The sequence below is a fragment of the Sus scrofa genome, chromosome 3, assembly GCF_000003025.6.
Source record: "Sus scrofa isolate TJ Tabasco breed Duroc chromosome 3, Sscrofa11.1, whole genome shotgun sequence".
NCBI lineage: Eukaryota > Metazoa > Chordata > Mammalia > Artiodactyla > Suidae > Sus > Sus scrofa.
In genome coordinates, this window is record NC_010445.4 from 83,457,411 (window position 1) to 83,472,852 (window position 15,442).

General features: G+C 33.8%; 1 protein-coding gene across 4 annotated transcripts in view; it reads right to left on the minus strand.

Annotated features, from left to right (window-relative positions):
* VRK2 (vaccinia related kinase 2) overlaps positions 1–15,442 on the minus strand; it is a 101,773-nt gene that overhangs the window by 22,161 nt on the left and 64,170 nt on the right. For all 4 annotated transcript variants that reach the window (XM_003125120.4, XM_005662534.3, XM_005662536.3 and 1 more), the window contains one exon: positions 10,584–10,716. In XM_003125120.4, the coding sequence (XP_003125168.1) occupies positions 10,584–10,716 (133 nt within the window). The remainder of the gene's footprint in view (positions 1–10,583; positions 10,717–15,442) is intronic.

The following is a 15,442-nucleotide window of genomic DNA, read 5'->3' on the forward strand; positions in this document are numbered from 1 at the left end:
GGGATAAGTAAGTTTTGAGAAATAGAGAAATCACTGAATGAACTACCACTGATGAAATATGAAAAAGCCAAATGGGCGACGTGTTTTGTTTGTTCAGCTGGAATAAAACTTAAACACCCAGGCATTTGGCCCCAGTCCACAGACAGGCAGTGACTTGTTGCTGCTGAAAGTAAGGGTCAGTTTCCTCACCTCCTCCAACTTCATCCTTCCTTAGTCTGGCCTGTCACATGAACTTGATCTCCATGGCCTCTGACATGATCCAGACAACCCATAACCTGGCACCAACACTTTCTCAAAGAGCCAAGCAGTAAAACAAAGAAATAAATGTCTGCAGCTAAATTGCTAACATATGTTCCAGGAAGTCCATGGGGTCTGCATTGGTCATGCAGAGACCCTTCAAGTGCAGACTAAACATTGATGGCCTTTCCTGTTCCACTCATACTAGTAGCATTTGAAATTGGAAGAATATGACAAAACTGCCATCTAGTGTGCAGTATTAAAAAAATAGGTCTTAGGATTTTTCAATAAAAGGAAAGTACGGGATAAAATACATGGATCTAAAACTTTACAAATATTATTTCAGATATAAGCAATGCCTGAAATTCTGGTCAAATATACTGAATAAGAAATATAAAGGTAAGGCAAGAGTGTGGATGAGCAGGGTGGGCAGAAGTGGTGGGAAGTAGATTTTAAAGCTAAACAGAGGCTTTCCAAATTTAATATAAGATGGCTTTTCATACAAAAATACAGTAAAAGAATATTTTCAGGCCATTGTAAGTATCAGTATATAAAACTACTAAATGACATAGACTAATTTCATAATAACTTAATGCATTTTTAAAGTAACAGATTTCAAAATAAGGACAATGAAATCTAAGAAACATGTCAAATATCACAAACCATTACTGAAATAATGATTAACACATTAATTACCACAATACCACAAAATAAACTCATTTTTATAACCATTCCAAATTATTATAAAACAATAGGCTAGCTTACATTTCTACCATTACCTTAATATTCATCTGTGCAGGGAAATAAAATCTCCTAAGTGCAATACATGGCTGTTACACCTGCTGTAAACAGGTATCCTGGTTTTATTATCTTTCATTAAATAAACTCTGAACAGTCACTCAGTAAACTTAGTTTTTAATTTAAGAAGTCATCTACTAAGAACAACGCTGCCAGCACATCATAACTACTTTGGGTCACCATACATAAGTTATTATAAAAGCAGAAGACAAGATTAGCTCTTACACATACTTTATCTTAACTGCTATTAGAGTACTGGATTATTAAAGGCCCTTCAATCTAACAGAATGCAACAGTCCCATGGGCGCCCTTTACTTTCTGCACAAGCTTCAACAATGTCCTAATGCAAGACTTGGCTCTCCTATTAAAATAAAAACACAATCTCTACCACGCTGTTTTGCAGTGATTTCTTCAGTAATAAATCTTCCATTAATAATGGAATGGTTCCATTTGTACAGATGTGTTCACAAGTCCCTTTTCCATTATGGCAATTCCTGATTACCATCACTTAAAAAAAAAATTCACATCCTCTAATTTTCTAAAAATTAGATTCTGGCACCTGTTTGGACAACATAGGCTATGCACAAGAGGCCCTTTGAGGAAAAACAATCAGAATTAAAATGGAATGAACCTTCCCAGCCACTTCTCCCAACCCCCCAACTGAGGGATTAATTGATATAAAGCTGTAAGTAATGACAAGTCATTTAGATTTCTGAAGCCAATCTTTCATAAACTGGTCTTCATCTGAAATAGCCCTTCGAGAGTTAACTTTACTTCACTATTATAGTTCAGTCTTACCCAATTAAAATATAGTATCACATTTTTCAAATTTTTACTTATTTTCTTTTCCTGCATACATACAGTAATAACTATGGTTAGGAAAATGTTTTACCACTGCTTCCCTAAATTCTATAGACATACAAGTAATGTTAAAAAAAATTCTATAATGACGCTTTCCCACCATTAAACAGGGAGATGAAAAGATTAAAAATGTTCTCAAGTGCATACCGCTCCCTGAAATTCCCTCTGAGGGAAACAAATTGCAAAGTTTTATGCGGTTTTGAAAAGTTAAACTCTAAGACTTTTCCAATGATTATGTCTTCTTTCCATCTACTGTATGGAGAAGAGTAATTTTATTTGGTTAACTTAATTAAAATGTCCTAGATGACAATATTAGCATTTACACGTGGGTATATAGTTAAAACAATAAATTGATCATATATCTCTAACTTTAAAATACATCATTAAAATACAGATGATATGTTGAATATAGGATTGAATATTTGAATATTTGGTACATTATTCTATTATTTCCTGTATTTTTGAAAACAAAATGCTGAAAATAAAAAAAGAATTGATCATAGTTGAGAAAGACAATATCTAACTATGAAAATATTTTTAACTTGAAAGTTGAAACATATATTATGGATTATTTTGTTTCTGTATAATTTGTGTTTCTCTATAATTTATTATAACACATAAGGTTCTTCAGTTGCATTTGATAATATAATCATTAACAATATATTTTCACAGAGATTTCCTAAATAATCACACTTTTACTTATGATATTACTGCTTAGAAATGTAGCAAGATTTAGTCATTAATATTTTTCTTCTACATTTTCTTCTTACTTTCTAAATACAAGTTAGCATCTAATTTTTATTTAGCTTATTAATTTGGAGCAGTGTAAATGACTCATTGAAAGCTTGTGGTGGTCTCAGTTGCTCAACGTTTCTAAAAGATAAAGTATTGGCAAGAGTTTAAAAAAAAAAAAAAGCACAGGTAGGGTGGTACTTGAATTCTATTTCACTAAAAAGCAGATTCCAGAAATAGCTGACACTAAAATACATAAATAAAATAAAAACAATGTGATTTATAGAACTGCTACTGTGTCAGACACTCTAACTGCTTTTATATCATCTTATTTAATCATCCTAACAATAATATGAAGTATCATTAGCCCTGTTGATAAATAAGAAAATAGAAGCTCAGAGAAGTTAAATAACTTGCTCAGTATCACAGAGCTCTGCATTGAAATTCAAAATTTCAGAACCTAAAGGCAACATTCAATCTAACAATTACATTGCCTCCGTTGTTAGTTTTAACACCATTTAAACAATATTATATATACTACTTCCGTAGTTCAGTAAGTACTTGAAGCAGGCATTTTAACTTAAAACATCAAAAGACATACTGACCAAAGACACCTGTTGTGGCAAGGAAGAAATAAGCAGCAGATCCTGAGGTCTGAGCTGCAACACTAACAAAATTTTTGATACAACTATTTCTTTAAAACTACTTCATTTTGATGAAGAAGAGTGTCTAATTAAAACATTAATTTATAAAGTTTTAAATGGTCCTTCCAAGCTGGTACAAGAACAACAAAGAAACCACACTGGAGAAGTGGTCCTTATTTTGAAGACAAACTGGGTAGTATTCCATTGTGTGTACATACCACATCTTCCTAATGCAATCGTCTGTCAGTGGACATTGGGGTTGCTTCCAGCTCTTGGCTATTGTGAATAGAGCTGCAACGAACACATGGGTGCATGTGTCTTTTTTAAGGAAAGTTTTGTCCAGATATATGCCCAAGAGTGGGACTGCTGGGTCATACGGTAGTTCTATACATAGATTTCTAAGGTACCTCCATACTGTTCTCCATACTGGCTATACAGGCCTACATTCCCACTAACAGTGCAGGAGGGTTCCCTTTTCTCCACAACCCCTCCAGCACTTGTTATTTGTGGACTTATTAATGACAGCCATTCTGACTAGTGTGAGGTGGTATCTCATGGTAGTTTTGATTTGCATTTCTCTAATAATCAGGGATGTTGAGCATTTTTTCATGTGTTTGTTGGCCATCTGTATCTCTTCCTTGGAGAAATGTCTATTCAGGTCCTTTGCCCATTTTTCCACTGGGTTGTCGGCGTTTTTGCTATTGAGTTGTATAAGTTGCTTGTATATTCTAGAGATTAAGCCCTTGTCAGTTGCATTTGAAACAAGTTTCTCCCATTGTGTAAATTGTCTTTTTGTTTTCTTTTTGATTTCCTTTGCCATACAAAAGCTTGTCAGTTTGATGAGGTCCCACTGGTTTATTTTTGCTTTTATTTCTGTTGCTTTGGGAGAATGACCTGAGAAAACATTTGTAAGGTTGATGTCAGAGAATGTTCTGCCTATGTTTTCTTCCAGGAGTTTGATGGTGTCTTGTCTTATATTTAAGTCGTTCAGCCATTTTGAGTTTATTTTCCTGCATGGTATGAGGGTGTGTTCTAGTGTCACTGATTTGCATGCAGCTGTCCAGGTTTCCCAGCAATGCTTGCTGAAAAGACTGTCTTTTTCCCATTTTATGTTCTTACCCGCTTTGTCAAAAGATTAATTGACCATAGGTGTCTGGGTTTATTTCTGCATTCTCTACTCTGTTCCATTGGTCTTTAAGTCTGTTTTGGTACCAGTACCACACTGTCTTGATGACTGTGGCTTGGTAATATTGCCTGAAGTCTGGAAGAATTAGGCCTCCTGCTTGGTTTTTGTTTCTCAGGATTGCTTTGGTGATTCTGGGTCTTTTGTGGTTCCGTAAAAATTTCTGGATTGTTTTTTCTAGTTCTGTGAGAAATGTCATGGGTAATTTGATAGGGATTGCATTGAGTCTGTAGATTGCTTTGGGGAGTATGGCCATTTTTATATTAATTTTTCCAACCCAGGAGCATGGAATAGCTTTCCATTTCTTTACATCTTCTTTAATTTCCTTGATTACTGTTTTATAGTTCTTGGCATATAAGTCCTTTACCTCCTTGATAAGGTGCATTCCCAGGTATTTGATTTTTTGGGGTGCAATTTTAAAGGGTATTATATTTCTGTATTCCTTTTCTAATATTTCGTTGTTAGTATATAGAAATGCGACTGATTTCTGAATGTTAATCTTATATCCTGCTACTTTGCTGAATTTCTTGATCAGTTCAAGTAGTTTTTGGGTGGAAGATGTGGTATATATACACAATGGAATACTACTCAGCCATAAAAAAGAATAAAATAATGCCATTTGCAGCAACCTGGATGGAACAAGATACTCTCATACTGAGTGAAATAAGTCAGAAAGAAAAAGACAAATACCATATGATATCACTCATATCTGGCATCTAAAATACAGCACAAATTAAACTTTCCACAGAGAAGAAAATCACAGCCCTGGAGAATAGACTTGTGCCCAGGAGAGGGAAGGAAAGGGAGGGATTGGAAGCTTGGGGACAATGGATGCAAACTATTGCTCATGGAATGGATTTACAATGAGATCCTGCTGTGTAGCACTGAAAGCTATGTCTAGATACTTACAATGCAGCACGACAATGGGAGAAAAAATTATGTATACATGTATGTGCAATTGGGTTCCCATGCTGCACAGGGAAAAAAATGCGTTGGGGGAAATAACAATAAAAAATATTTTTTTAAAAAAAGGATAAACAAATAAAATCTAACCAAAAAAAAAAAAAAACTGTAATGAAATTATCTGGATGCAATCTACCAAACGGAATGAAAGAATTAGGACCAAAAGAAAAGTGTAAGCATTCATCCCCAAATGGATCTGATTATTTGCCTAAAGTGTTTTCTGTTTAGTTTTCTTATATAGAGTAACATGAAGTATGAAGAAAAACAAGATTTGGTAGGAAATAATAAAGGAAACTTAACTTTTGCCTTAAGTAGACAGGGTTTAAATGCTCAAAATACTGGTTTATATATACTCAGAATGACAAAAAGAAAGCAGAAAACATCTAGGATGCTCACCTGAGAGGTGAACAGTAACTATCTGCAGAACAAATTTATAGTTTATTATTTTTCTAACTAGTAATCTATGTTATTCAGTAGTTTGTCCATTCAGATGTATAAAAGAAATTTTAAGGTGTCCACAATTTATGGCAATTTCAAAAAAGATATCAGGAAAATGGAATGCAAGGTGTCACCTTTCAAATAAAATGTTTAACCCAGGTCTCTCTTATTTCTTCAGTACCTTTTAAATTCTAAGCCTTAGTTTTTTATTTAACACTACCATGTGAGGCTTGGGAAAAGTTATTCAATAGAGCAAAGGTATCTTACATTTGGCCAATGTGTATTCTTAATCCAACCAAATAGATTAAGACCTATGTCAAGATTCTGAAAGTCATGTCTAAACATCTCAATTGAGTTATGCCATATAGAAGGAATAGTGTCTTCATTATTACTTATTTATACATCAACCAAAGACTATCTATAGCAGTGACATTTACTTAAAAGTAAAAATCAACAGTATGCTTTTGTTACTATTCAATGGAACATATCAATAACTTGGTGGTTTACTTTATTTTGCAATTGAAAATGGGTTCCCTTTTTTGAATTATTGCTTAAGAAGATAAATATTGTGTAAACCATATCATTTCCCCCAGTGTGGTAGCATGAAAATACATTCTCAGTTTATTTCACATATATTTTATAAGTTGGAGTGCTAGATTAGAGTGAAATGAAGCCATGCAAGAAATAACACAAGACTTGGATTTCGTATACTGTGGCAATTGGCAAAAATATTAAAAAGTATGTAAAATATTTCTTTCTTTGATGATGAATACATTATATAAACAAATGGACATTTAAAATGCAATTTAGATATCATATTTTATGGTCATCAATGGTGTCAAATTAAAACAGGTATTATACACTCAATGCACAGGTCTGAAGTATTTAAAAAAGCTCAATATGTTAAATGCAGTATACCTCTAGAGAAATTAGGTATTGACTGCATGCCTCAGTGAGTAGAAAAATCTACAAAAATCCATACCACCCATTGATCCAAATACTGCTTTTTAACATTATTAAGAATGTAACAAATTTTAAAATAGTGTATTTGACACAGATATAATTCTCTTTAATTATCAGGCAACAAGCCCAAAATATGTCAATGTTAATACATGTTGGTTTTTATGAAGAATAAGAAATTAATAATAGACAAGATAAGCCCAGCATATATTACTCTAATTTTATACTAAATGAAGCATTTCAGCCACTCAGAAAAATACCTTTAGGTCATAGAAGAGCACTGAGTTTGGAAGAATAAATTAAATTTTAAAATTTTTTATATAATTGAGATATATAAAAAAATTTAAATTTGTCAAAAAAATTTTATAGATTTTAGAAATCTAAATTTTAAAAATTTTATAAAACTTTATAGATATATAGATTTGCAATAGTTCCAGGAATAGTTATCTATCCATTCATCTATCTGTCAATCCACCTCTATTAAGTCTCTATTCATATTTTTGGTTTGCACTAATACAAGCTACCCTCCTTTTCCAGTTGAACTAGAAAATGCTCTGGTAAAAACTGCTGATACTTTATACAAGCTCCTTCATTATAAAAACCCAACTAATTCACAGGAACATGAGAGTTATCTTCAGTTTTTGAATAACCACTACAAAAGTAGCAGGGACCGGATAGCCTGATCAGGTTAGCAATGTCTCTGTTAAGTGGCTAATTCATAAGTCAGTTGCACATTAAAGGCTGAAAATTTCCCAGGGTCTGATCAGATATAGATAAACCTAAATCACAGCAAATGCTTTGACAACTAGAGGTTCTATTTCCTACTGATAACTTGTTTTGCTCTATGTTTTCCTTTGCATTATCTGTCTCAGTATTTATTTGATCTCAAAGCCAGATGGTATAGAAAAGATTTTTCTGAGATTAAACTACATAGTGTGTACTCAAAGTAAACACATCAATATTTATTAATATGACCTTCTGCATTTACCTAAAGGATTTATGGCCTTATTGATTCTAGTTTCTAGATATGACTAAATGATTATTTTATTTCTAATAAAATCTGAAAGTGAAATATTTTATTTTGGAAAATTAAATGAAAAACATTAGGAATGAAAAGTTTGCAAACATTTGAGGATACCAAACCTTTCAATTTTTACACTAGACTAAAGCTACATATGAAAATTTTAGCAAATATATATGTATTTATGTGTATATGTATAGATATCCATGTATATATGTATACATGTGTATGTATATGCACATATATCGATATCTATATGTAAATTATACATATGCTGAGAGGTTTAGTGTACATTCTCTTTTTTTTTGGTCTTTTTTGGGCCACACTCACAGTATATGGAGGTTCCCAGGCTAGGGGCCTACACCACAGCAAGCCCAGACCCAAGCCATGTCTGCGACCTGCACCCCACTTCATGGCAAAGCTGGATCCTGGATCCTTAATCCACTGAGTGAAGCCAGGGATTGAACCTGTGTCCTCATGGATACTATTCAGATTCATTTCAGCTGAGCCATGACGGGAACCCCCCTGTACATTCTATTTTAAAAGGAACCTAATTTTTATAGAAATCTTGTGAAACCTGTGATAAAAATAAATATTCACTCCAGCTTATAACTTTTCAACAAACACCAAAAATATGGAATGGTAGGCCCTTCCCTGAATGTAGTCTTCCCAAAGAGATAACATCTTTCTACTTTCAGTTCAATCATCTCCCCAAAGACCTAGCATGGTGAAATATAACCAACTCATCAACATGTATTATTATTTAGGTGGCAAAAAACTTTTAAATGCACTACAGAATAAAAATCTGTTCAAATCTTTCATGAAGAGAGTATAATGAAAACACTGCCCTAAATTGTGGCATAGCTAAGGAGGATTTTCAGAATTACCACAGTCCAAACACTGACCAGACCTACATATAACAACTCTACTTTCTCATTCCACACTCACAGTGGTTTCCTAGCTGTTTAATAGTCAAAATCTAATTACATCAGTACTATAGTTAACAGCTGGACTAAGTGGCCCAATCATAAGTTAACATCACCCTTAATATACAAAATTGGGCCAATGCTTAAAAATTTATATGATGAATTTCCACTTATCCTGTCATCAAAGAAGTACTTTCAGGTTTCTAAAAATTCTTGCATACTAATAAATCTGGCAGAAGAACAAAATTCATTGAGAACCTCAAAGTGAAAAAAAAAAGTGTAAGCATTTTTTGTGAACATTTAACTCTTACATTTCTTAATTTAATTAAAGTCATATCCCATTTATATCTTTTTTTTTAAATGCTCATTGATTCATTAACAATGTTAATGGTGGAAAACTACACAATAATACTAAATTTCTGAGTGAAATCATTACTTTTCTAATCAAACTATCCTTGAAAAAAAAATACAGTGATTTCTTTGACTCTGATCAGGAGTATAAAAGCTAATTTCCATTTCAGAAAATGTATGATTCTTCCTGAAGGAAGAAGGTATATAACACACTCATTTCACTTCTCCACTGGCCTACCTTAAACTAGTGTGGGGTTTTAATTGCTCTGGCAAATGATCAAGGCCCTCTACATTACATGGTCAATGGTCCTTTTAATAGAAAAAGCAATAATATACAGTTGTTTGCACCAACTAAAACTCGTTAGAAAGTATCAGTTTAGGGTAATAGTTCAACAGCCATTAACAAGTGCAAATGTCTAATTGCCTTTTAGTGAAAATGTAGTCCTTTCAAAGCTGTTTAAAAATTATTTGTATGGTTTAGCATATATGAAAATACTTTTATAAAAAAGTTTACAAAGAATATAATTTTGAAAGCCAAAGTTTTTCAAAAATCACCATTTTTTTTTACTAGCATAATATTAGAATTGACTTTTTGTCTTGCTGACAGAGCAACTAAGAAAGTACAGTTGCATTGACCATATTGATTGTGAACAAAGCAACCATCAGTGGGACTCTGCACCATATATTTTCAATATTGACCTCCTACTTCCTTTTCCATGGCTTTCTGGGTCGGCTATTGGATTTGGACTGCAGTGTAATAAACAGCTAAGGTTTAATTAATGGTAAATGAATACAAGACATAGGTTATGACTTTAACTAATTAGGGAATTGTTGAATTAAGTCTGCCTTGGAATGCAAGGCAGTACAATCAATATCCAATAAAAGGACTATGTATGTAATTTACCTGCAAATGTGTTTCCAATACCATCAAAGTGAGTTTAAATAAGTAAGATATATGAAAGGCGACTAGGAGAGACTTCCACAAGTTAACACTTTATAGCTTCAGAAAAGATCTCCTTATTGTTGAGATGGTATGTATCTTTTAAATCTATGACACAATGAAAAACAGGAATAATTCTTCACACATGTACCTGTACCAAATCTGTAATAGTCATACATCGTAAGATTTCAGTTCCTGACCTCCAAGTTTAACCTAAACTAGTACTTTCCTGCCCCAAATGAGCATCAAGTTTTGCTTACTTGACACTCTCTTATTCCTTTCTCACTTGTCAAAGTGTGTATCTTCTCCCTCTGCTAGAGGAAATATTCCTTGGCATATTCACTACTTCTGACGAAAATCTCATCAATGTCTCATTTTTCAAACTAACTATGCAAAGGTCATGTCATAAAGCCTTATGACTCTTTGTTATAATTATTCTTCCAAAATAAAAATGGAAGGAAGGAAAGAAGGAAGGAAGGAAAGAAAGAAAGGAAGAGAGAAAGAGAGAAAGAAAGAAAGAGAAACCTACCTACTCCCTTGTGGGCATCCAAGCTGGTAAACTCTATTGTCCCATTATGGCCTTTTTTAGGATTTTCCTGATACTGTTTGTGGTTTCCATCGGGACAATATCTGTAGGAAAGTCCATAATCTGCAAGATAAACCTGGAAGACGTGAACAGACAAATGAATAATGCTTTTGTCCTCTGAAAATATAACCTTTACAATTAAGTCTTAAGAAAATGATAGGTTAAGAAAGCCTCAGATTTACATTTTATTAAACCAAATGGTGCCTTAGAATAAAATATATACAACTGGGGGCCATAACAGCTAACTTTCTAACTTAAATCCTGACTTCATCATAGGAATATCTTGTTTCTGAGCTGATGTAGATTTTCAGTCTTTTTATTTTACTCTTAAATTTCCTTCTCTCCAGGTAGGCATGTAACCATCATAAAACACAATATGTCTTTTTATCTGTGTTCATACAGCTTATGAGGCTCTGCTTTTTCTTGTAACCCCTCCCTGTAACATAAAACTATTTCAAGCCGGGAGGGGGAGATGAGAGCAAACAATCTAAAAATATTAACCTAATGTTATAGGAATCTCCATCAACAGGAGGTATAAAAATAGTGAACAGAGTGTAAGTGATAATGATTCCTAAAAAAGCAAAAAAATAAAACACTGTCATGTTGATAGTATTTAAGAATGGAACATCAATGCAATACTTTTGGCCTTTTAGACCGATCCATATCATTACAGTTATCTTTGTAAGTCAGTCAGAATTGCAAGCAAGGCTTCCAAACAGAATATAGATTGTTAAAAGTCAGATAGCGATTCAAGGGAATTTTTCTCAGATTACTTTGGGAGATAGAAAGAAGGGAGAGGAGTAGTTTTACAGATAGAGCATCACTGAATAGGGAACTGTTATGACTAGACATTCATTCTGACATGTAGTCAGAATATTATAGTTCCCAGCTATATGTTACCATGTTTCCCCCCCCCCCATTCTCCAGGAAAAGAAAGCAGTTTTGTCCAGATATATGCCCAAGAGTGGGATTGCTGGGTCACATGGTAGTTCTATGCATAGATTTCTAAGGTACCTCCATACTGTTCTCCATACTGGCTATACAGGCTTACATTCCCACCAGCAGTGCAGGAGGGTTCCCTTTTCTCCACAACCCCTCCAGCACTTGTTATTTGTGGACTTATTAATGACGGCCATTCTGACTGGTGTGAGGTGGTATCTCGTGGTAGTTTTGATTTGCATTTCTCTAATAATAAGGGGTGTTGAGCATTTTTTCATGTGCTTATTGGCCATCTGTATCTCTTCCTTGGAGAAATGTCTATTCATATATCCAGACAAAACTTTCCTTAAAAAAGACACATGTACCTGCATGTTCATTGCAGCTCTATTCACAATAGCCAAGACATGGAAACAACCTAAATGTCCATCGACAGACAACTGGATTAGGAAGATGTGGTATATATACACAATAGAATACTACTCAGCCATAAAAAAGAACAACATAATGCCATTTGCAGCAACCTGGATGGAACTAGAGCCTCTCACTGAGTGAAATAAATCAGAAAGAGAAAGACAAATACCATATGATACCACTCATATCTGATATCTAATATACAGCACAAATTAAACTTTCCACAGAAAAGAAAATCATGGACTTGGAGAACAGACTTGTGGTTGCCCGGTGGGGGACAGAGTGGGAGGGATTGGAAGCTTGGGGACAATGGATGCAAACTATTGTTCATGGAATGGATTTACAATGAGATCCTGCTGTGTAGCACTGAAAGCTATGTCTAGATACTTACAACGCAGCACAACAATGGGAGAAAAAATTACGTATACATATATGTGTAACTGGGTCCCCATGCTGCACAGTGGGAAAAAAATGTGTTGGCAGAAATAACAATAAAAAATAAATTAAAAGTAATTTTTTTAAAAAAAAGCAGTTTTAACTTTTAAAATGTGTTGTTTCACATGTATTTCTTAAAAATTTAGGGGATGAGGCAACATTTCATGATGTAGCTTCAAGACAACAGAGTATTGTAATACAACTTGTATTTTAAAAATATCTATTAAAAGAAAATAAAATTTGGAGTTCCCATCTTGGCTCCGCAGTTAATGAACCTGACTATTATCCATGAGTTCGTGGGTTTGATCCTTCACCTTGCTCAGTGGGTTAAGGATCTGGCATTGTTGTAAGCTGTAGTCGCAGACATGGCAGCTCCAGCTCCAACTGGACCCCTAGCCTGGTAACCTCCATATACCATGGGTGCAGCCCTAAAAAGACAAAAAAACAAAAAATTAAATTTTTGTTTTTGATTTTAGTTTCAAGATAACCTAAGTGCAAGACATTTTGAACTTCAAAATAAAAACAGCACAGTTCCTTCATTTGTTGGAGAACATAGCTTGCTAGAGTGTTTGAAAACATAATTTCAGTTTTGTTTTTCCCCTACAGATGCCACAGCTCAACATGATCTTAAGAATAACCTCCCAGAGTAACTGACCAAAGTAACTATACTTCAGGATCAGATATATAACCGGCCGCTTATTTCATTATTTATAATGCATTTTTACCTTCATTTCAAGAACTACATCCACTTTGCAAAGCAGATATTCCGAATATGTACACATTGGTAATTCAGCAGAAACATATTTTAAATAAACTACAGCAGTTTACTATTAAAAAAAACTATCAAGAAGTTTTTATGTAGATTAACCAAAAAATAATACCTAAAATTTATGGATACTTTTTGGATATAATATGGATTATGCCTAATATGCACCTAAGAGCATGCTAAGAACTTAAAGTTCGTTAACCCATGGTACTATTACTTCCATTTTATTCATAAACAAACTGAAGCTCAGTGACATTATGTGACTTGTGTAGTGAAACAGACCCAGAGTCTGACTCCAGAATCTTCATCTCAGTCACTATCAAACTGAAATTGCATTGGACAAGTTAAATAGATAAGGAGGACTTTATTCAAAGCTACTGAAATAGAGATGAGTAACTGAACTCAATTCCACTGAAACAAAGGGTGGGAAAGTTTTTAAGTGCTGAGGTTGGGCCAGGGAAAAGTATTGAAGGACATTAAGGGGAGTTTGGCCAACATGACTAGGTTACTATGTTTGCTAATTGGTGCTTAGGTTCCTAGCCTCCCTCAAAGACTGTGGAGATAGGAGCACACTCTTTAAGATTACAGTTTAAAGGGATGATTCCCAGGTCCTAGAGGTTCTTGAGAAAGACTTTCCTGGGTTGTAAAACTGGCAAGAGGCTGGAAGATTCACACCTCAAAAAGGCAGAGAAAGAATTTATAATTTCAAATTTTCTTAGGTAAATGCTATAAGAAAAGGGAAGACAGTGGCCTGGAGTTAGGAGGAAACCTATCTAAATTGGTCGAGCTGAGGGGAACTGTAATGCCTTCTTGGTCATCACTGAGCTATGGGCCTCAAGGTACTGCTGAGTTACTCAAATTTTAAGGGGCAATGCAGGGTATACATTTAATGCAAAGACAAGAAGCTAACAATAAAGAAAACATACACTAATCTTTGACTCAGGATACACCAACTCATTTGAATAATAATGAACATGGAAGTACAAATCTATTCGAGATAATGATTTTGTTTCTTTTGGATATATACTGAGAAGGTAGATAGATGGATTATATGGTAGTTCTATTTTTAATTTCTTGAGCAACCTCCATACTGTTATCCTAGTAGCAAAGGGCTCCTTTTTCTCCATATTCTTATTCTTACTAGCAGTTGTTATCTCTTGTCTCTTTGATAACAGCCTTCCTAATAGGTGTGAGTTGATATATCACTGTGGTTTTGATTTGCATTTTCTTGATTATTAGTGATACTGAGCATCTTTTTACGCATGTCAGCCATTTCTTTGGAAAAATGTCTGTTCAGGTCTTTGCCCATTTATTTTGTTTTGTTTTGCTAATTGAATAGTATATCTTGGATATTAACCCCTTATTGAATATGATTTGCAAATATATTTTTCCATTAGTAAGCTATCTTTTTGTTGATAGTTTTCTTGCTGTGCAGAAGCTTTTTTGATATGGTCCCACTTGTTCATTTTTGCTTTGTTCCCCTTGCCCAAGGAGAGATATTTTAAAAGATATTGTTCAGATAAATGTCAAAAAGTGAGTGTACTGCCTATGTTTTCTTCTAGGAGTTTTATGGCTTTAAGTTTTACATTGAAGAATTTCATCCATTTTGATTTGAATTTTGTGTAAGGCATAAGACAAAGGTAGAGGGTCCAATTTTATTCTTTACCATGTGGATGTCTGGTTTTCCCAACACCATTTAAGAGACTAACATTTCCCCATATATATTCTTGGCTCCTTTGTCAAAAATTGACCATTTATGTATGTGTTTATTTCTTAAGTTTCTAATCTGCAAAACTGATCCGTGTGTCTGTTTTTATGTAAATACCGTTATTTATTACTACAGCTTTTTAATACAGTTTTAAATCAAAAAGTGTGATGTCTCTGCTTTTGTTCTTCACAGGATTGCTTTGGCTATTTAGGGTTTTTTATGGTTTCATACAAATTTTAGGATGTTTTTCTGTGAAAAATACCATAAGAATTTTGATAGAAACTAAAGTGAATTGGTAGATTGCTTTGGGTAATATGGATAGTTTAATAATATTAATTATTCTAATCCATGAGCATGGGATATCTTTCTATTTATTTGTGTCTTCTTGATTTTTTTATCAGTGTTTCCTTGAGTTCAGAGTATAGATATTTCATGTTCTTCATTAAATTTATTTCTAAATATTTTATTCTTCTTGATGCCACTGTAAATTGGACTGTTCTCATTTCTTTTTCCAATAGTTTGCAGTTAGGTTACAGAAATGCA